Genomic DNA, 20,665 nt, shown 5'->3' on the forward strand with positions numbered 1-20,665 from the left:
TGAAAAAAAAACACCTACAAAAACTGAGGAGTAAATCAAATAAGCAATAAGCTGTCAAGCAAATACTTAAATAATGATGTTGCTGAACACAGGTAAAAAGGTTACAAAAATTTAAAAAAAAAAAAAAAAACATAGGTCTTGACAGTATGGAATGCATCCTATGGGGGGCAGGTGGAGGAACAATTAGAAAGATGGAGGCATGCACTGGAAAGCAGAGGAATGAAGATTAGCCGAAGTAAAACAGAATGAATGTGCGTGAATGAGAGGGGTGGTGGGGGAAGAGTGAAGCTACATGCAGAAGAGATAGCAAGGGTGGAGGACTTGAAATACTTGGGAGTCAACCGTCCAGACCAATCGTGAGTGTGGTCAGGAAGTGAAGAAACGGGTGGAGGAAGGTGTCAGGTGTGTCCTGTGACAGAAGAGTCTCTGCTAGGATGAAGGGCAAAGTTTATAAAACAGTGGTGAGGCCAGCCACGATGTGGGGATTCGAGACAGCGGCAATGAAGATGTTGAGGTTCGCTCAACCTGAGTGACCAGGTTGGATCAAATTAGAAACGAGCTCATCAGAGGGACAGCCGAGGTTCGATGTTTTGGAAACAATGCTAGAGAGAGCAGACTTGGATGGTTTGGACACATCCAGAGGAGAAATAGTGAGTATATTGGGAGAAGGATGATGAGGATGGAGCTGCCAGGCAAGAGAGCGAGAGGAAGAGCAAAGAGAAGGTTGATGGATGTCGTGAGGGAAGACATGAGGGCAGTTGGCGTTGGAGAGGAGGATGCAGGAGATAGGCTTCCATGGAAAAGGATGACACGCTAAAGGGACAAGCCCAAAGGAAAAGAAGACACTATGTAAAAATGGGCAAAATAATCAGACTAAACTACTTCCACTTAATGATTTTACTTTTCTTCCCCTATGACTACTCAAACAAACAAACAAATAAATTATTCCAGGCTTTTTTGACAGTTATTTGCTTTTGGGGGAGCCCCTAATAGTCTCGGCCGACTCTGTAACATTAAAAAAAAAAAAAAAGTGAAATTACAATAATAAGAATCACATGGATTGCACCAGTCTTAAAAATACCCTTAACATTTATCTCCTGCCACTTCCTGTTGGGCGCCCGTCGTCTTTCTGTTAGCTTCACACAAATGGAAGTCACCGGTGGAAGCTGATGGGCGAGTCCATGTAACCATAAAGAAGAGGGGTGGGGTTCAAAGTATGGGGGGCGGGGGGGACGATACTTTAGCTCCATCTAGCGCCAAGATACGAAACCAGACTATTCTTCTTTATATATATTTTTTTTGCGTTTTATGGTCACTAACTCCAAGCCCTTTTCTTGTTCATAATCATAGAAAAATGCACTCAATGCTAAACCGGCGCGTTATGACGGAACGCACTGCTCATCAATGCTGTTTTGTTTAGTTTACAAACTTTGACATGAGGCGTACCCCCCCGTCGTCATAAAGTAAACTAGCCCACCACCAGCAGCCCGGTTCTCATGACAACCGACCGTGACCCATGAACACAGAGGAGCCCCCCCCCCCCCTCCCTCCGTGACGTCATCTCCCGGCGGACACCATTATGCCGTTCTGCATCTGATGTAAACTGAATTAAGCTGAGGGAAAGCATGCAAAAAGGCAAAGGAGCTGCAGCAGGACAGAGGATGATTTTTACAGGTAATACAGAGCTGTCAGGGTTTATTTCAAACACTCTTCATTAGCTGGAGTTCATTATCATATCATTAACATACTCATATATGATGAGTTGATTATCATGTCATTAACATACTCGCTAGTTCTCGACATGTATAACATTACAATAGAATTTCAATTTGATTTTTGGTCGTTGCTTATATGCATTTGTCAATTTGTGTCATAACTATAAGAATAATGATAATGTATAGCTGTTCATTACAGAGAAAGTCGTATTTGTCGATATGTATTTTATAATATTTAAAAAAATCTGACTTTTATGTAAGATTTTGTCAAATTAATTTTAAGAGAAAACTCATTTGTCATGTCAACGTGTTTTTTTCAGCATATTGAACAATATTTTTTATCCTTTTTTTTTTTGCCACAAATACATATCATAAGTTTATTACAGGTACATTGTTTATTATAGGGGAGGCCTTTATTTGTCCAAACCTTATATATATATATATATATATATATATATATATATATATATAATATTTAACAATATTTTTTTTAAAACCCACATTTGTGCCACATATCCATTTGATCAGTTTATGTAATGTATTTACATTTTTTTGTCACCAACATAATGGAATAATTCATTAAGGTGTTTACTACAGAGCAGACTTTTATTTATTGTTAGTTTTTAATGAATGCTGTAGTCCGAAGCATCAATAGATATGAATAAAACATCAATTTCTCACACGTCCATCAAGGTCCAGATGGCATCGGCGACTATCGGCCGAGGCGCTGCGTTTCCCCGCAGCAGCAGGTGGGGGCGGGCCCCTCGTCCCCGGAGACCACCGGCGGCGGCCTGTCGTACCTGTGGAGGGCGGGGCCTCACGCGCCCCCGCCTTTGCCCAAGCGGGCCCGTGTGGGCGAGGTGGGCTGGTGCTGGCAGCACAGCGCCGCGTTGAACGCCGCCACGCTGCGCAGCGGCATGCAAATTAGGGTAAACCTTCACGGTACACGATAAGGCGCGATACGATAGCGTTAATTACAATGCATACACTGATTCATTTGATTCTGCATAATACACAAAAGAAGAGTTTCACAACTAATTGACTCAGTAAGGAGCCGTAATATTATTATATATAATAAAAGAATATGTGCCTGTGAGTATTGTTAGATTGTCTGTCTACATGTGTTGCTGCACCAACATCAATGCTAGTTTTGTTAGCCCATCTATGGTGTTTAGCATTGTCTGTTAGCACTGAGCTAAACGGACCTTTCTAGGGCAAGGCTTTGTGGTTGTTTTGAGTACGCGAAGCTGTAATTTCCTTTGTTACGTGTTTCGTTTGACGGTAAACTTGAGCTGGGAGTGGCATCCAACAGCCGAAAGCGATTATGACAAATTGTTCACCGTCTCATGCTTGTTGTGAAGTTGACTGCCGCCGCCGTCCAGTGCGCCTAACTCGCATTTTGGCTCATCACTAAAGGCAAAAGAAATCGGCCGAGCGAAGGCTTGTACGGCGAAAAACCTGCGGTAACACTGTAATAAATACTTTTGGCCAACAAAATATCTCGATATCGGTGGTTTAAGTAGTTCGACAGTCAGTCGTTTTAGTTGCACATCATCCGCGGGATGGGTGAAAATCCCCCGCATTTTGTCAATTATCGCACAAAATATCTGTAGTTAGTTGAACACCGAGTCGTTTTACTGTATTTTAGTCATTCGAGGAATGAGCTAACGTTAGCAGAGGTGCGATACAACATCAATACGCCAAGGTGTCGTTTACCAGTTGCAATAAATTGTCGTTACACAACGATATTTTTTGTTCTGAGTTAGATATTGAATGTTTTTTTTAAACAGTTTGATGTCGATAAACATCTTTTTTTTTTTTGTCCAGAAAAGCGTCGTACGAATGGAAGTGGAGAACCGAGCGAGCCACAGGTTCCTGCAGAAAGCGTAAGACAACAAAGACTCGCATGACACTCGCCGACGCAACAGTCTTGAGCGCCTGGCTTGTTAGATCAGCTCATCCATAATGCAACACTTGCACGGGCGAGCATCAGATAGGAACACTCGAGTAGAGAGCCATGTTTCCTCTTCGGCAAGATATGGTCCTGTTTGTGTTTTGCGCGCTTCAGACCTTGGGGGCAATTAATCAGAAGCTTCTTCACAGTCAAGAAGAGATGATTGGGAGTCAAAGTGCTTATCGTGATGAATATTTTCCTACAGAGAGTGAACATTCAAGTGTTTAAAAAAAATCTAAATAAAGAGGAAATATGACAGCAGTATCTTAACATTAAATGGGATTTGACATGTCCAGATTTTACTCTTCGATATTTTTTAAATTAATAATACGTATAAATATAAAATGTTTTGAGCAATTTTTTTTTGGGATCAACTATATTCTAAAAAAAAGGTGTATGGATGAGAGTGTGTTATAAAAGAAAGGGAATTTCCAAAAGCTCTTTTTATGACATAATTGAATTTCACTTCCGGGATTTAAATGAGCAACACAGAAAAGGAAAATGTAAACAAAATATTTCTATCAAAATGCGGATTAAACCTATACTGCTGTATATGCAGTGTTGGGGAGTAACTAATTCCATGTGATGAGGTTGCATAATTTCATGACAAAATGTATGTAACTGTATGTAACCATTACAATACTAGGAGAACATGTGTAATTCAATGACAGTTGCTTTTGGAAATTTCCATGATTACACTTTTAGTTACATTTGAAAAGTATCTGCAAAAGCTCAGATTTCTTTTTTTTTTTTTTTCTTCATATCATTTCCTTCTAAAGCTGACGCTTGCGATTGGCTCTCTCTGGCCATGTGCTATTCTGCAGTAGTCTCAACCATGACATATTTTTCCCAAATATGACCTCGAAACGCCACCTTGTGGTGCCATCATAGTTTGTCTGAGATTTTGCTAAGATTAGGCTCGGAGTTATACTTTTGAACACCTAAAAGAACATTGGGCCTCATTCAGTAATAAATGCGTCGAAATCTTCTTGCCGCGCGCAAAAGTTGAGCATATACGCAAAATCACCGTCAGATTCGCGACACGTGCACAGCGGGCAATTGTCTTCTCATCACCGTCGTGCATGTGTGTTACATGTCAGTGAATCGGAATTCATTCGAAATGACGAGCTTGTGCCAGCGGAGCTTTAAAGTCACACGAGATGCCTCCCAATTGGATTTATCTTGAGTCTATTTTCAAAAGGTTGGTATCGTCGCAAAGCTTGCAAAACACGGAAACCTACATCATAGCACGGTGTGTGCGCGAATGGATCAATTCATATCACATTTGCACATAAATCAGATTATAGTAGTTATTAGAAGAAATACAGAAGTTACTAGTTCAAATAATACATTGTGCGCATCTCGGGTAAAAGATGTGGGTTTCACATTTAGTTCGAAAGCTGAGCCTGCATTATTTATTAGTCATAAAACTGACTTTTGTATTTGATTTGACTTCCTGATGGCAGAGAGAAGATGGCTGTCACACAAAACCCCCAAAACAAAGTTTGACAGCAAAATGGCCATTGACGAGCAGGACCAGAAGACACTGGACATTATGAAATCACACTTATGTTCTTTTCACTTTAAGCCAAATGCACTACATTGACATATGCACCAGCTGAAACATGGTTTAGCTTCATGGCTCACAGTTATGATGTTAAATTGGTGACTAGTTAAAATGTTAATAAATCAAGGGACATGTTTTTGACAAAGGGAACTTTTTCCTTTTTACATTATCAGTCAAGAAAAAAACAAGTTCTTTCTGTGGAACGCGAGGCAAGGTAGTACTTGGGGGAAATGGTAATGGGCAAATTAACATATTTAATCCCAAAAAAATAAACAGATCATTCACGTGTTGATGATACATACAAATACAGTTGAGATTTTCTGTCCGGCTGTTGAGCTTTTATTTTGAAATGCAGTAAAGCTGTTATTTCGATGGCCTCTACCGGATCTGGGCTCATTTCCGGTATATTTCCAGACTTTTCGATGACACCCGCATCCCAGACATACCGACCGACTGCCGCGAAGCTAATTTAGCTCAAGCTAACGGTTGGAATAAAGTGTTCCAAAATGTCTCACCCGGTGCCCACCAACAAGCCGTCCAACTCTGAAAACCCTCGCGTTTTTCTCGATGTCGACATCGGCAGCGCAAGAGGTAAGGAGCGGTTCAAAAAAAAAATATAATTAAACAAAAAATGTCATTTAAAATTGTAAATGTCGTGGTTGGCCGCTAGCCTCGTTAGCTTAGCGTCGCTTGTGCTCATTGAATAAACTAGCTTTCTTTGAATAGAAGCAAGGATTTATATTTTATGGGTTTTAGTGGCGAGCACGAATTGCTCCAAGTTGAATATTTCTATATTTCGAGAAATTTAGCAAGGTATGTAATCGTAATATCTTTTAACGATTATTGTATATCAAGTTAGCGTTCCTATTTAATGTTCAGATATAAGTGCACGTATTGTCAGGAATACACAACGGTTACAAAATCACACAATGAGGTCCAATACAAGAGTTGCTTTGAAAATTCTGGCCTTGTGCAATAATTATAATGCTCACTTATGAATAATTAGGGAAGTGTTTCATTTTTCAGAGCAATGAATGAATGAAGTATTCTTGGCGTTGTACAAAAAATACAAATGAGCTCTGATTTTTTTTTTTTTACTCGGGCTGCACGAGACTGGAAAACGATGACATTGCAATCCCCCCCTCCCCCCCCAATGTGGTGATAGAATATTGTTATATAAATAAATACAGGGAAACAAAACAGACGTGAAAACCAGCACACATTTCTTTTTCCCCTCTCTGATTTATTGTTCCAACAATTTGGAATAGCTTCAGTAGAAAAACACTATTCAGTTGAGTACAGACGTATGCTGAGGTCTACTTATATTATATCTAATTTACTCTGTCGTGAGCAGGTTAATTGTCCTGCCAGACTTAAAGTTAAAATAATTTCTTTTCATGCCTAGTTATACTATATTATGTACTGTGGAGCAATTAGCACATTCCTAACACTAATCATTTGTTTTTCATCAACGTTTTAACATACCATACATTCTGTAGTTCAGTGCATTAGTTAACTCGACACACGCTGTGTACAACTCAGGTTTGTCCCTTCAAAGTAGCCGTAGGCCCCAAGGTTTGTAATTATAAGATCGGTGCTTAATTTCACATTAGCATGTCTATGGCTTTTCACCTTACTGCATGTTGGCATGAGCATAGCTGATGTCCATTTTTTTAAATTCTTTGTTATATGTGTCGGTTTTACAGTAAACTACAATTGGGGGTGACAGATTAAAGCAAGTGTGTTTTTCCTCTCATTTGGAGAATTGTTCGCCATCTGTCAAACTGCAACACAAGCCACTCTGGGGAGAAACCCCCCCACTAAAAAGACATAATTTGAAGGCAAGGTACATTACAGGATTACGATGTGACTATTGCGCACATGTACATTGCGGTGACGATGATGCGCAAACGATATATTGAATGCAAGGGGCAGCGTTCCGCCAATGCAAACCCTAGTTGCATTAATAAATATATTGTTACATTAATACCTTTTAAGAGGGTGTCCCCCATGGCTGTGAAAAGACTGATGCACGAATCATGACTCCCTGTAACTGCACCTTATTTAACAATTTATTGAACTAACCTTTTAATGTGATTATTTTTTTTTTTTAAAGCTGCAACCAAATGCAATTTTGTTTTATTCTAAGTCTAAACGCGGCAGTATTTCAATGCAGCTCTTGCGCTGGATCTCAGTGTTACCCATTGAAGTGTTTGGCTCGTCATTTATCAATTTCTGGCCTTGTACCAAAAATAATAAAGCTCAGGTATGATTGATTGACACAAGCCGAATGCTAGGGCAGGGTTCCGCCAATGTAAACAACCCTTACATTAATAAATAGATTGTTAAATTAATACCTCCCAGAGGGTGTTAAGCCTAAACGAAACAGTCTTTCAATGTGGCGCTTTTACGCGAGTGTCTGATAAGTCATTTATTTCTTCACTCTTTCCTTAGCCGGCCGAATTGTTCTGGAGCTTTTCGTCGACGTCACTCCCAAGACGGCGGAAAACTTCCGAGCCCTCTGCACGGGAGAGAAAGGGGTGGGGAAATCCACTGGGAAACCTCTGCACTTCAAAGGATGCCCCTTCCACAGAAGTGTGTGGCGTTGGCGTATTTAGCGTGATGTTTTCGATTATTGTGTTTTTATTTCTGGGCTTTTCTCCACAGTTATCAAGAAGTTCATGATTCAGGGAGGGGACTTTTCCAACCAGAACGGCACCGGCGGCGAGAGCATCTACGGGGAGAAGTTTGAGGATGAAAACTTCCACTACAAGGTAAAGAAAAAGCGCACCGCGTCACCAGTAAATATTTCAAATGCAAAAGCTTTTTTGCACAACAACACAATATATAAGCGTCTTCTTTGAAGCTGTGTTCAAATTGATCATGCGCTTTACTTTTTTAAAACATAATTTTTGTGTTATTTTAAGTATGTTTACGTATTCGTTCAAAAATGCACTTACTCAGTTTTTGTGCTCTTTCTGAAACATCCTAAGATGCTGCCAAAGCCCTGTCTGATTAGGAAAGTAGTACAGGTTGGAGTCAAGGAAGTACGTTACATGATACATATCAAAGAGGAGCTAAGTTTTATGCTGGGTTGTGAGTGGAAATTCCGGAGAGACTTTGCACCCAAAGATCCTTATGCAAACGTGCCAAGTGGGGCAGTGATCCAGCAGACAGAATAAAAACAAACTTGTGTGGATGTTGTTGTCAGCACGACCAAGTGGGCCTGCTGAGCATGGCCAACGCGGGGCCCAACACCAACGGCTCGCAGTTCTTCATCACCACGGTGCCCACGCCGCACCTGGACGGCAAGCACGTGGTCTTCGGACAGGTGCTGAAGGGGATGGGCGTGGTCAAAATGCTGGACGCCGTTGACACCAACGACGACGCTCCCGTGAAGGTAAATTAAAAAAACAACTGCACGCCAATTGAGACCGCCTCAAAGGCCATGTTCAAGTTCATACTGCAGAGCACGATGCCCAATTCAGGTTTTTTGTTAAATCCGATGTTTTTATATGGGTAAAATAAAAAAAGACTTCTAATGTAGACACAATGCTTCCCCGAAGTGAACGCACAAGCGCACACCACACGAGGCGCTCTGTCCTGACGCATTTGTGGCAATTTCAGAGATTTTCATTTCAGTTCTTTCAGTTCGAAAGCAGCATCTTTTAGCCACTGTTTTCTGCTCTTTCATCCGCCATTTCTTGTCACACGTCTGTTTTATCGAACAATTGTGACTTTTGATGGCACAGGTCGGATGAGCGCGACCTGAGTGTCCAGACAGCACTCGCATCAGATGCACATTTACAGCCACATGAAAGAGGCCTGTGTCGGATCTGGGGAGGGTGGGGTAAAATCAGCATTGTACTGTTCACAATGATGTGGGGGGGGGGGGGGGGGGGGAAATCTGATGCATGTCACATTAGGCAAAAGATGTTGAATTGACCTACAGTGCGAACATAGCCAAAATATATTTAAAAGCAGCATATGAGATTTCTCCTTTCAGCCTTGCGTGATTGCCGACTGCGGCGAGCACAAGGACGGCGACAGCTGGGGCGTCGCCCCGAGCGACGTCACGGGAGACGCCCATCACGACTTTCCAGAGGACTCGGATGTTGACTTCAAAGATGTATGTTGGCAAAGAAATTTTTTTTTAACCGTCAAAATACTCATTTAAAATAATAGTGTAGATATTCAATAATGCATTATTAATATTATGAAACAGACATTTAAATGAGCATTTGTGCAGTTAAGAAATTAAATAAATGTATTTCCATGATTACGATTATTACATTTATATATAAACGTATCAATCCTATTTCCATTATGTTGCTAATTTTTATTTAAAAACAATACATTTTAAGGATTTCTGCAATTAAACATAAATCATATATAGTTCTATTACATATTTTCGAAAAATATTTAACACTGTAAATTGCTAATTTAAAAGACAACGCAACAAATTTTTATTTCAAATGTTTATTTTTTAAATCATATTTTTTTTTATTTTTTACACAATACCATAAAGACTGGTGCACAGAGAATGCACACTTAAAATAGTATTAATTTAGCAAATTTATAGCATGCATAAATTTGTCTGAAATTATTTTTTTCCCTAAAAAATAATCGTAATATCATTAAGTGCAAACCACAATGGCACAACATAGATTGCTCATTTAGTCTTTTACATAATACTACAGATTGTAGTGCACATTTAAATTGCTCTTTTAAAAAGAGTTGTAATGTACTTGTAGCACAAGCATGTGGTACATAGTCACCCAATAAAACAAAATGGTTCACTTTGCTAATTTAAACGTCCCACAAAATTGATTATTTCCAACATTTTTCCCCCCCAGGTGGACAAAGTTATGTCTGTGGCCGAGGACATTAAGAAGATTGGAAACAACCTTTTTAAGAGTCAAGACTGGAATGGCGCTGTCAACAAATACAGCAAAGCTCTTAGGTTCAACTCTAATTATCCCTTGTATTATGGGTAAAGACAAAATGGTGTCAACTACGCCTCTCTCCACAGGTATTTGGAAGTATGCGGCGAAGTATTGGAGGACGACGAAGGCGAGGAGTCTGCGGTGCAAAAAAAGCTGGAGCCAGCCGTGCTCAGTTGCTACCTCAACACGGCCGCCTGCAAGCTGAAGCTGCAGCTGTGGCAGGAGGCCGTGGACAGCTGCAACGAGGTCCGGTGTTGGCTTTCATCCACTAGATGGCGCTAGTACACCACGAGTGTGCTCACTTGTGCCGTGTTTTGTATTTGTAGGCTCTGGCGCTGGACAAAGGCAACACCAAGGCTCTTTTCCGCAGGGCGCAGGCCTGGCAGGGCCTCAAGGAGTACAGCCAAGCCATGGTAACCTTTTCAATATGGTGTTACTTAAGCACCAAAACCAGTCGAAGGTTGTTGTCACAAATGCTAAAAGCTATGCTAAGTCCTCATTCTTATTTTCAGACTGATCTGAAGTCAGCTCAGGGAATAGCTCCAGAGGACAAAGGTGAGCTTTCTTTCCTTGTTTACAAACTGCTAAATAAACACGTCACCGTCGTAATGATAATTAGGTCTGTGCACCTGTAATGTACCTTATTCAGAGAAGACTGTTTTATTGTTCTGCCTGTCACTATACATCACTGGCATACATTTGTAGTAAATAAGTATTGCACCAAGTGTAATCAGATTAGTGGTTGGGAAATCGCTGCTGTAATATCATTCATTATTTACATATTTGGTCTGTGCACCACTAATGCCACCATGTTTAGTTGACATTGAATGGTCCGTGCACCTCTAGCATAGCCTCCTGAAATCACATTTAACGCCCGCTCCAGCAGCGTCACTACTCCCCTCAAGTACTGACGCCTTTCCCTTTTCTGGCAGCCATCAGCAACGAGATGAAGCGCGTGCAGCTTCAAGTCCAGCAGGAAAAAGAGCGAGAAAAGAAAATCTACGCCAAAATGTTTGCCTGAATGCACCGTTCGCCCCTCCTCATGTAACAAACCTCGTCCTGGAGTTTTCTACACTGAACGCTGCCGCTGTCTTGTAGCAATGTCCTTGAATGCATCAAAAGGTCCTCAGTGAGTACAGAACAGTCGAGTAGTTTATTCACTGATGTGACATTATGTACAGTACAGCAAAATGTACCTGGAATAATTTATCAAAAACGCTTGCTGTAAGTCCTTATTTAATATTCCTGAAGGCCACTTTATGCAAATGAAATGTTCAAGCGTCACTGTTTTGGACAGCGGTAGTGTCGCATCATGAATTAATAAAGTCCAAGCTCTTTAAACATGATTTGTGTTAATTATTACCTGTACACTAACAGCCAAACGTTTGGACACACTTTTCCATCCCATAGAAAGTGCAACACTCCAAACCTTTGACTGTATAACAGCAACAGTAGGCACATTTTCACTTAAGCGAGGCACTGAATATTCATTCAGTCATGGTTCAAGTGAACCATATTTTCCTCAATTTGGTGGCCGGGCAGCTGCATTTACATTCCGTTGTAGGCCGGTCCGCCTCCGCCCTCCGGGACCACCCAGTTGATGTTCTGGCTGGGGTCCTTGATGTCACACGTCTTACAGTGTACGCAGTTCTGAGCGTTGATCTGCAGCCGCATGCCGTCGCCCGATTCCACGGGAACGTACTCGTACACGCCTGGGAAAAGACGGGACTCTTTAAGTACCGGATTCACACCATATTTAAAACTCATTCACTGCCGTATTTGACATACTGGATATAGCTGTCAATGGCAGTGAATGGGTTTTAATGGTCTGTGCAAAACATTTTAATGGTCAGCACCCCCGAATGTATACTATCTAATGGTTCATACGCTTCTAATTGCATTTATACCATATTTGAAGTTCTGTACTCCTCTTATTAAAACCACATTTCACGGGCCATACCCTTAATATAGCAGATTTCCATATTTAACGGTCTGTGCACTTCTAAAGTACCTTATTAATACTGAATTTACCAGACTGTACCGCTAACATACCATATTTAGTATTTACATATTTAATGGTCAGTGCACCTCTAATGTACTGTACTGAGACCACAATTATGAGCCGTGCATCTCTAATGCACCAACCATATTTTACACCATGTTTCATGGTCTGTGCACACAGCATTTTTACCTGCGGGGCAGAAGCGCTGCTCGGGACCGTCATAGATGGCGAGGTTCCTGTCGACGGGCACGCTGTCGTCCATGAGAGTAAGGTGTGCGGGCTGGTCTCCTTCGTGGTTTGTGCCACTGAGCGCCACAGAGGACAGCAGGTCAAAGCTGATCTTTCCGTCAGGCTTGGGATACTCGATGGGCGTGCAGTTTTTGGCCGGCTTCAGCTGGTCGGCGTCACGGCCTGACACAAACCAAAACCGGATAAGGTGGGCTCGTACGATAGCTACGCAAATACTGACGCACCGCAGTGCTTGAGCGTCCACGGCTCTTTGCCCCTCAGGATCCAATAGAAGATCCCCGTGTAGATCATGCCGCCGTACAGGCCGAAGTAGTTGTGGAAGGACGGACGGATGTTCCTCACAGCATGGAGCTCCTTCCACACCCAGGACGCCTTCAGGGCTTCGGCGTACTCGGGAATGTGCAGACCTAATGGACCATATTTAAAATGCATTGACATGGTTCTACATACCATATTTATATATTTGATTGATTGCACTTGTCTGTGAACCTCTATTGTAAATTTTCCATCTCATGGTCCAAGCATCTGTAACGTACCATATTTAATGGTTTAATTCATCTCTAATGTACCATATTGTGACCTCTACCGTACCATATTTTCACCATATTTAATGGCCTTTGCACCTCAAATGAACTGTATTTCATACCTGCCGTCTCCGACTCCCCCCCCTCGGCCACCGCCATCACTCGTGGGAAAATGGCCTCCGCTGCCAGCATACCGCTCTTCATGGCTGTGTGGGTGCCTTTAATCTTTGGCACGTTCATGAAGCCGGGGCTGCAGCCAATCAGAAGGCCGCCTGGGAACGTCACTTTAGGAACAGACTGAGCCGGAAGAGAAGAACCACAAAATTTTTTTACCATAATTTCGCATGTATAATTTGCTTCTCCCCCCCACCCCCCAAAAAAATATATTTTTGTTTATATATACACACACACACACACATTTTGGGCAAATTCCAGAGCTTGTTCTTTAAGAAACTCCGACTATGGAATTCAGCCAAATGAGCCCAGACTGGAATCAGGTATCACAGACAGATGGGCGACACTAAATTGCCAAGCTTTTTTGCCAGTGTGGTCAGATCTTGGTGTCAAAGTTTGACATCATCTTGAAATGTGGCCATGTCTTGTCAATGAGTTTCTTTTGCAGCTCAATGCCTACCTGGAAGCCGCCCTCATTCAGGGCGCGGGCTCCGTATGCGATCCTGTGGCCTCCCTCCAGCGTGGGTGTGACGAAAGGGTGATGCTTCCACCGCTGGAACTCCCGGAAGGGGTTCAGGTAAGGGTTGGAGTAGTCCAGACCCACCTTTGCACAACCATGATTACCATTTGCATTTCAAAAATATCACTGGTGTTATAAAAGGAAATGTTTGTTATGGTTCAGGAAAAAAAATTATGAAATTTATACTTAAAAAAAAAAAAAAAATTACTAGTGTTGTGGCGACACAGTGTACGACTGGTTAGCATATCTGCCTCACAGTTCTGAGGACCAGGGGTCAAATCCCGGCCCCACCTGTGTGTTCTCCCCATGCCTGCGTGGGTTTTCTCTGGGCGCTCCGGTTTCCTCCCACATCCCAAAAACATGCATTGATTGAAGACTCTAAATTGCCCGTAGGTTTGAATGTGAGTCCGAATGGTTGTTTGTTTCTATGTGCCCTGTGATTCCCTGGTGACCAATTCAGGGTGTAGCCAGCCTCTCGCCCGAAGATAGCTGGGATAGGCTCCAGCATGCCCGCCCGTGACCCGAGTGAGGATTCGCGGTACAGAAAATGGATGGATGGATACTAATGTTCTTGCTTTACAGCAGTGATTCCCAAACACTTGAGTGTGTCACTTAACTGGTCCGAAAAGATCCCTCATTCATAGCGGGAGTTACATTCCAGCACAATAGTTGAAAATACGCAATACAGATTTATGAAAGCACATTCATAAAAACAAATTAATACGATCATACATTGTAAGGACATTGCAAACATAAGTGAACAAAAAATAATGATAAAATGTCTCAAAAATTAATTATAATAATGGAATAAAAAAGACAAACATTGTTTTCAACATTGAAAATGGTCTAAACACACTTTTTAAACACACTGTAAACATCCATCCATCCATCTTCTGAGCCACTTCTACTCACTAGGGTCGCGGGCGTGCTGGAGCCTATCCCAGCTATCATCGGGCAGGAGGCGGGGTACACCCTGAACTGGTTGCCAGCCAATCGCAGGGCACACGATGTACAGAACGGTCATACAGCTGTCGTAAAACCTTTAAAATGAACCTTAAAAGCGTATGTGTGGAATTAATTGACAAAGACTAAAACAAAATGCATTTTTCTTATAAATAGACAAACACGTTTTTATTTTATTTAGTATACCATTTAAAAAATATATATTATTTTTTTTGTTTGGGTATTTTTGTTGGTTTTTGTTAACTAGCATGACCTTGGCCTCGGCTCAATAAAAGTTGGAAAACACTGCTTTACACAAATTGCAACTCACCACAAAGCCCAGAGCCACCAGAGGCTCTCCTTCGTTGAGATGATACAGGAAGGAACCGCCGTACGTGTTCCGGTTGAGAGGCCAGCCCACCGAATGCTCCACGCGGCCAGGACGCCACTTCTTTTCGTCAATCGTCCACACCTATTTTATTATTAAAATAAATAATAAGTTATTGTCATGCGAAGGATGACTTTATTGCCAAGGCGGCGATATGTATGTATACCACTGGTTTGCAAAGGGACATCACTGGAATAAATAATTCAGCACGCATGCCTTTTTATCAGCAGTATGAACTTGCACTCCAGTGACTTGATATTGCACAATACCCAAGAACAAGTGTTGATTACATCACTCATATATATTTATATGCTGTACATCTATAGATAGATTTTCTGGACAGTGACTATCTAGTCTGACCACCATTTCCCACACTTATTGTGGTTCTGCCCACAATAAAAGGCCAAACTAAAGTATGCAGTTTTACTGCATGCAAATAAAATCTAAAAAAATATGTAATTGTTTTTTTCTTATCAAAATATTTTCGCTGCAAAAGGAAAAACTGGGAAACCATATATTAAGATTATTTTTTTCTCCATCCAATTATTTTTCTGAAATATTAAAAATGACATGAAATGTGTTATCGACAAATTATTTTTTATGCAAAAAACATTGAGGGAACAAACAAACTTCTGTGAGTTTAAAAAAATAAAATCATTAATTTTTTTTCTGTTTTCAATCCAAATATCTTCTGACATAATTTTCACAAAAAGACAAATATGGAGGAAACCATTTCATGAAATGTAGAGTTTTTCTTTTTTTCCCCCCCATTTTATCTAAATATTTACTAAAAAGGTTTCATAATAAAGTATTGAAATCTAGAAAGCACTATGGATTGGCCTTTTATATGAATGATGTTACACAAATAAAATTGCCCAGAAAAAAGTAAGGTTAACGGTTTTGTCGTTTTCTTGTTCAGGGAAATATTTGCTATGCTTTTCATGTATTTGTGAATGGCAGTCAGTCACATGAATATTTATTATTTAATATGTGCCAGCGGGAAGGCAACTTAACTGGTCAGTTTCTTATCTTGCACGTATAATTGAACCGCATGACCTCTGAGCTGCTGGGGTGTCAATTACCTCCTTGAGGCCGATGGCGTAAGTCTGCGGCTCGCAGTTTTCGCGCAGGTTGAACTTCTTGTATAGCTGCTTGGCGAGATGGCCGTGACATCCCTCTCCAAACAACGTCACCTTCGCGTGGAGCTCCATCCCCCGCTCAAAGTTGTCCTACGCAACACACAAACACACGCCGAGTGACCACAATTCCATACACAGCCAAAAGAAATTGGTGTGCGCTTCTTCGGTACCTTTGGCGAGCCGTCTTTGGCGATGCCGACGTCGTTGGTGGCAATTCCTTTGACGCTCCCGTCTTCGTGGAACAAAACCTTTCGCCGTACAAGAGACAAAAAGTTAAAAATTCTCTCTCTCTCTAGGATTCAGATTTCAAATGAGGTTTGTAAGCCTTAAGACATTTTAAGTTAGTATTTTAAGATTGAATTTCAAGTCCGGGTTACACTTTCAAATAAGGGTTAGGGTTTAAAGCCAGTTTTCACTTTTATCTTTTTTTTTTTTTTAAATCAGCATTTGTGTAAACAAAGTGATTGCATTGTAAGACATCATTATTCTACAACTGATGTTTATTTTTTGTTTGAAAAAAATAAAAGCCTGTGTTGGATTTAATTCAAAGCAAAAACATGTTTAAAATGGTTGCTGCTGTGACCTCGGAGGCGGCGTAACCAGGATACAACTCCACTCCGAGCTCCTCGGCCTGCTCGCCCAACCAGCGGACAAAGTTGCCCAGACGCACGACGTAGTTGCCATGGTTCCTCATGGGCAGACCTGACCGACACAGGGACATGCGCCGAACCATAAAAATAGACATTTGTTTGTGTGTGTGTGTGTGTATATGTATATATATATATATATATATATATATAATTTTTTTTTTTATCCATTGTTTTTGGAACAATTCATACATGCACCAACATGACATTTGCTCATGAAATATACCTGGTAACATGGGAACGGGGATCCTGTGCTTCTCTGTCAAAATATTGAAGACATCCTCGGTCACTGGTGTGTTGAGAGGAGCCTGAGGCAAAAGAGAGACAGGAAACACATGGATACGTACCTCAAGATCTTGGTTAATAATGTGAAGTTAAAAAAACAAAATACATTCCAGTTACTGTTCTAATTCCACGTGAAGGCATGTTTTTTTGGGGTTTCAAAGTAGAATTTCAAGCTACGGTGTCAAGCTATTGTTAGTGTTTTAAAGCAGGGTTTCATCAGGGTGCCAAATTAAGGTTAGTGTTTCAAAGTAGGGGTTTCAAGACAGAGCATCAAACTAGAGTTTCGAACAATCGTTAGGGTTTCAAAGTGCAGTTTCAAGCCAGCGTTCCGTCAGATCCTCACCCCTCGTTCCTTCCAGTCGGGGAAGAGTTCGTGCAGCGCGCTGGGCTCCAGGCAGGCCCCCGAGAGCGTGTGCGCCCCCATTTGAGACGCCTTCTCCACCAGGCACACGCGCAGCTCCTTCTCCTGCTCGTTAGCCAGCTGCTTCAGGCGAATGGCGGCCGAAAGACCGGCGGGACCACCGCCGACGATCACCACGTCTGCCTCATCCGTAAACCTTTCCATTTCCACGCCTGAGGATGACTTACACATCACTAATGGCTTTTTTATACTTACTGCACATATGCTGAATGACTGACAGCTCATTACATCAGCTTGGCCACGGGCGTGTTAAATTATGAAACACATGATACAGATTGTGGACTGCGACACTGGGATAAGTCGGGAACAGTAGGTGAATCTCCTGAAACTTCCCAACAATTACAGCTGAATTATTAGCTGCGACGCTGAAAAAAAAAAAACATCTTTCGTGCACCCTCCGAGACATAGCACAACAACAGAAGCACTGCGGTGCCTTGAGATATGAGTTGAAATTGTTCATTGACGGGCAACACTCAAATCGTCTTTCCCCATGAAATTTGCACGTGACACACCCACGTTGTCACTCAGCCAGTTTTCCTGAGATCACTATTTGCAAACCTTATGCCCTTTATCGGCTTTTGCATTCAGTCAACAAGCCGCATAATGTAAAACCTAAACCAGGTCATGTTTTGACCCATGTTAAGCATAAAACAATAGAAAACAATGGATTTTGATGGAAGCGCACCTTTAACTTGTCTGTCTACATGTGTTAATGCACCATTTGTGTTCAAATATCTGTTACTTAAAGGGTGATAACACCACGACACTGATGCTATTCATTAGCCCGTCAATGGCATTTTGCATTGTTTGTTAGTATTAAGCTAAACAGACTTCCCTAAGGCAAAACTATGTGGTTGTTTGTAATTATTTGTTTGATGTTTAGTTTGACAGTACATTTCAACTGCAATTCGCTCCCCTTTCAACACAAACTATCTTAGAAGGGGTAGTTTTTATTTATTTTCAGTTATGAAAAAGGATAAAATGATACAACATATTTTTTTCATTATAAAACAACAATACCAATAGAAAATATACATGTGAGGTGCAGATATTTTTTTTTATCCGCTTGTGGTCACCCTCTCCACCGTAAAAAGACCCCCCCCCCCCCCCAAATGGTCACTTACCCTCCCATCTTGGATCTTTGTCCCGGGAGTGGATGGTGTAGTGTGTTGTGATGCGAGGCGTAGAAACCGAGGAGCAGCTCCGTCTGTGTAACGTGGTGTACAGCTGAGGTGAGGCATGCTCTACTTGCGCAGTCTTCAAAGCCCTGATACACCTGTGGGCTACGCGTGGAAGGGGGGGGGAACACAACAGTCAAAATCACTTCAAGCTGCTTGCCAACTAGACCAGACCAAAGGTAGCCATTTTGGGATCAGGGGACATTCTAGCGGTTGTAAAGTCCGCCGAGAGCAATGTGTGGAAAACGTGATGCAACTGTCCTACGACAACAACAGAGAATATCATCGCGATACTTTGTCAATGATACGCGATTGTGCAGTAAAATATTACTATATCATCAATGTAACACAGGAGATAAAATTAACTGTTGCTTTAAAAAACTTAAAATAGAAGATTTGTAAGCAATTGTAATAATGTAATGACACTCATACCGTACCCTGGGGGTAACGGAAAAAGCTTAGAGGCGGAACATAACTTCAAATGAACAGAATCTGTACAAATATGAAAATATATTGTAATTCATTCTGTGGGATGAGAATGTGGAACGGTTTCGGTGAGGGGCTGAAACAATTTAAAAATAAAGAAACAAATATAAAATTTCTATATTTACAGGATACAGTGTTCACAAGAGGGTGCTACTAGCTCTGTATTTCGTTGTTTATTATTATTTGGTACTTTTCCATGTTTTTGTTAGGTTTATTTTTCTCATGTAAATTAATAATGACGACGTATTTTTATCATGCTGTGCAAAATAGATATAGAATATAACAGAACATGGACAAATGGTCGGATTTCATAAGTCTGGACTTCTTCACAACTTCTAACACAAGTACTGAGTGCATGTAGGTGGCTAGTGTACAAGTATGTTATTACTGAGCATGATTATGACTTTCTTCATCTAAATTAATAATTTAATACTTGATTTGCATGAAATTCTGAAGACTTCACTTGACTTGCATGTTTTTTTTTTGTTTTTTGCTTCAGCAACTTGGGATTTTCTACAAACGTGAAGGTTAAGACTATATACTTTTGACTTGCACATGTGACTTAGTCCCATCTCTAGATAACACAGCGACAGACCACAATCACAAACAACGCATTTGATAACTTTGCAGGTGTCACATTACAAAACGATAACTTTACATGAGACTACAAGAACTAATTTCGTGAAGAAAAATTAAAAAAATAACCAACACATGTAGTTACTTCATTGACCTCATTAATTTCACGTAAGAAAACAAGTGTTATGTAAGCAAAGTGGAGGAAGATGACCGACATTCCCATGAACTTTACCCTACATTTTAGCTTGGTGCTAAAATAGACGCTAATGCTAACACAGACACGAGCATTTTTTGCGAGTTTTACACACAATGAAATCAAGAAAAACAGTAAAGTAAATGTTATTACGTTCAACAGAGCGGTTTACGCGTCTAAAACATGGTTTATACTCACGTTTCGGAGAATTAGCAACGAATCAGGTCAAGCTTGCCGCTAGCCAAACGTACCTTTACTCGAGTATCTGCTAGCAGGGAACATCTCGTCACAGCTGCGCGTCACTTTCTGCTAGTTTAGTTCTCCTCTTCGTGGGCACGAGAAGCCGAAAGCGGCCTACTGTCCCGTAGTGACCGATAATTAGATTATGTAAGCAGGTACCGTCTACACACCGTAAATCTCAAAACGCAAAATTACTGCGCACGCGCAAATCTGATGACATTACAAAACGCATACCTCTCTGGGGAGGCCATTGAAAAGTTCACTGAAAGGGCGACGGAGCAACTACGTCATATCCACTACCCTTCAAAATAAAAAGGATTTACCCCCCCCCCCCCCCCCCATGAAAATACAGGAAGTGTCCACAATAAAGGCTAAGAGTTTAGGTGGGGCCAGGATTCGAACCCCGGTCCTCAGAACTGTGAGGCAGATGCGCTAACCATTCGTCCCCCGTGGCGCCCTGTTTAAAAATATATATATTTTTTAAAATGTTGAGGAATGAACTAGTTTCAGGACGTCTGT

The 20,665-nt window shown here is 41.3% G+C and overlaps 3 protein-coding genes across 4 annotated transcripts; 2 read left to right on the forward strand and 1 right to left on the reverse strand.

The window, feature by feature from the left end:
* Positions 1-1,555: 1,555 nt before the first annotated feature.
* Positions 1,556-5,504, forward strand: LOC133484547 (protein SPMIP2). 2 transcript variants are annotated; one of them, XM_061787299.1, is made up of 5 exons: positions 1,556-1,674; positions 2,409-2,644; positions 3,543-3,601; positions 4,770-4,870; positions 5,136-5,504. In XM_061787299.1, the coding sequence occupies exons 1-4, from the start codon at positions 1,626-1,628 to the stop codon at positions 4,816-4,818; spliced, it is 393 nt and encodes a 130-aa protein (XP_061643283.1). In that variant the 5' UTR covers positions 1,556-1,625; the 3' UTR covers positions 4,819-4,870; positions 5,136-5,504. The 2 variants fall into 2 exon arrangements, with proteins under 2 accessions (XP_061643283.1, XP_061643284.1); XM_061787300.1 differs by lacking the exon at positions 4,770-4,870.
* A 129-nt stretch (positions 5,505-5,633) lies between these two features.
* Positions 5,634-11,523, forward strand: ppid (peptidylprolyl isomerase D). The gene is made up of 10 exons (XM_061787298.1): positions 5,634-5,827; positions 7,691-7,831; positions 7,904-8,010; positions 8,448-8,636; positions 9,243-9,365; positions 10,093-10,199; positions 10,269-10,428; positions 10,509-10,595; positions 10,695-10,737; positions 11,115-11,523. The coding sequence occupies exons 1-10, from the start codon at positions 5,743-5,745 to the stop codon at positions 11,201-11,203; spliced, it is 1,131 nt and encodes a 376-aa protein (XP_061643282.1). The 5' UTR covers positions 5,634-5,742; the 3' UTR covers positions 11,204-11,523.
* Positions 11,317-20,407, reverse strand: etfdh (electron transfer flavoprotein dehydrogenase). Its single transcript, XM_061787296.1, has 13 exons — positions 20,158-20,407; positions 18,598-18,756; positions 17,396-17,625; positions 16,994-17,075; positions 16,704-16,822; positions 16,291-16,368; positions 16,064-16,210; positions 14,925-15,065; positions 13,592-13,735; positions 13,080-13,254; positions 12,658-12,840; positions 12,374-12,595; positions 11,317-11,894 (listed from the first exon to the last, which is right to left on the reverse strand). The coding sequence occupies exons 1-13, from the start codon at positions 20,186-20,188 to the stop codon at positions 11,731-11,733; spliced, it is 1,875 nt and encodes a 624-aa protein (XP_061643280.1). The 5' UTR covers positions 20,189-20,407; the 3' UTR covers positions 11,317-11,730.
* Between the last annotated feature and the right edge of the window lie 258 nt (positions 20,408-20,665).

This window comes from Phyllopteryx taeniolatus, chromosome 10 (assembly GCF_024500385.1).
Source record: "Phyllopteryx taeniolatus isolate TA_2022b chromosome 10, UOR_Ptae_1.2, whole genome shotgun sequence".
Lineage (NCBI taxonomy): Eukaryota > Metazoa > Chordata > Actinopteri > Syngnathiformes > Syngnathidae > Phyllopteryx > Phyllopteryx taeniolatus.

Coding starts and splice junctions, on each gene's coding strand:
- ppid (XM_061787298.1), top strand. CDS start 5,743: ATGTCTCACCCGGTGCCCACCAACAAGCCGTCCAACTCTGAAAACCCT. Junction 10,429..10,508: donor CCGTGGACAGCTGCAACGAG/GTCCGGTGTTGG, acceptor TTGTATTTGTAG/GCTCTGGCGCTGGACAAAGG. Junction 10,596..10,694: donor AGGAGTACAGCCAAGCCATG/GTAACCTTTTCA, acceptor TCTTATTTTCAG/ACTGATCTGAAGTCAGCTCA.
- etfdh (XM_061787296.1), bottom strand. CDS start 20,188: ATGTTCCCTGCTAGCAGATACTCGAGTAAAG. Junction 16,823..16,993: donor CCCCGTTCCCATGTTACCAG/GTATATTTCATG, acceptor TGTGTCGGTCAG/GTCTGCCCATGAGGAACCAT. Junction 16,369..16,703: donor CTGGTTACGCCGCCTCCGAG/GTCACAGCAGCA, acceptor GTACGGCGAAAG/GTTTTGTTCCACGAAGACGG.
- LOC133484547 (XM_061787299.1), top strand. CDS start 1,626: ATGCAAAAAGGCAAAGGAGCTGCAGCAGGACAGAGGATGATTTTTACA. Junction 1,675..2,408: donor ACAGAGGATGATTTTTACAG/GTAATACAGAGC, acceptor ACGTCCATCAAG/GTCCAGATGGCATCGGCGAC. Junction 2,645..3,542: donor GCAGCGGCATGCAAATTAGG/GTAAACCTTCAC, acceptor TTTTTTGTCCAG/AAAAGCGTCGTACGAATGGA.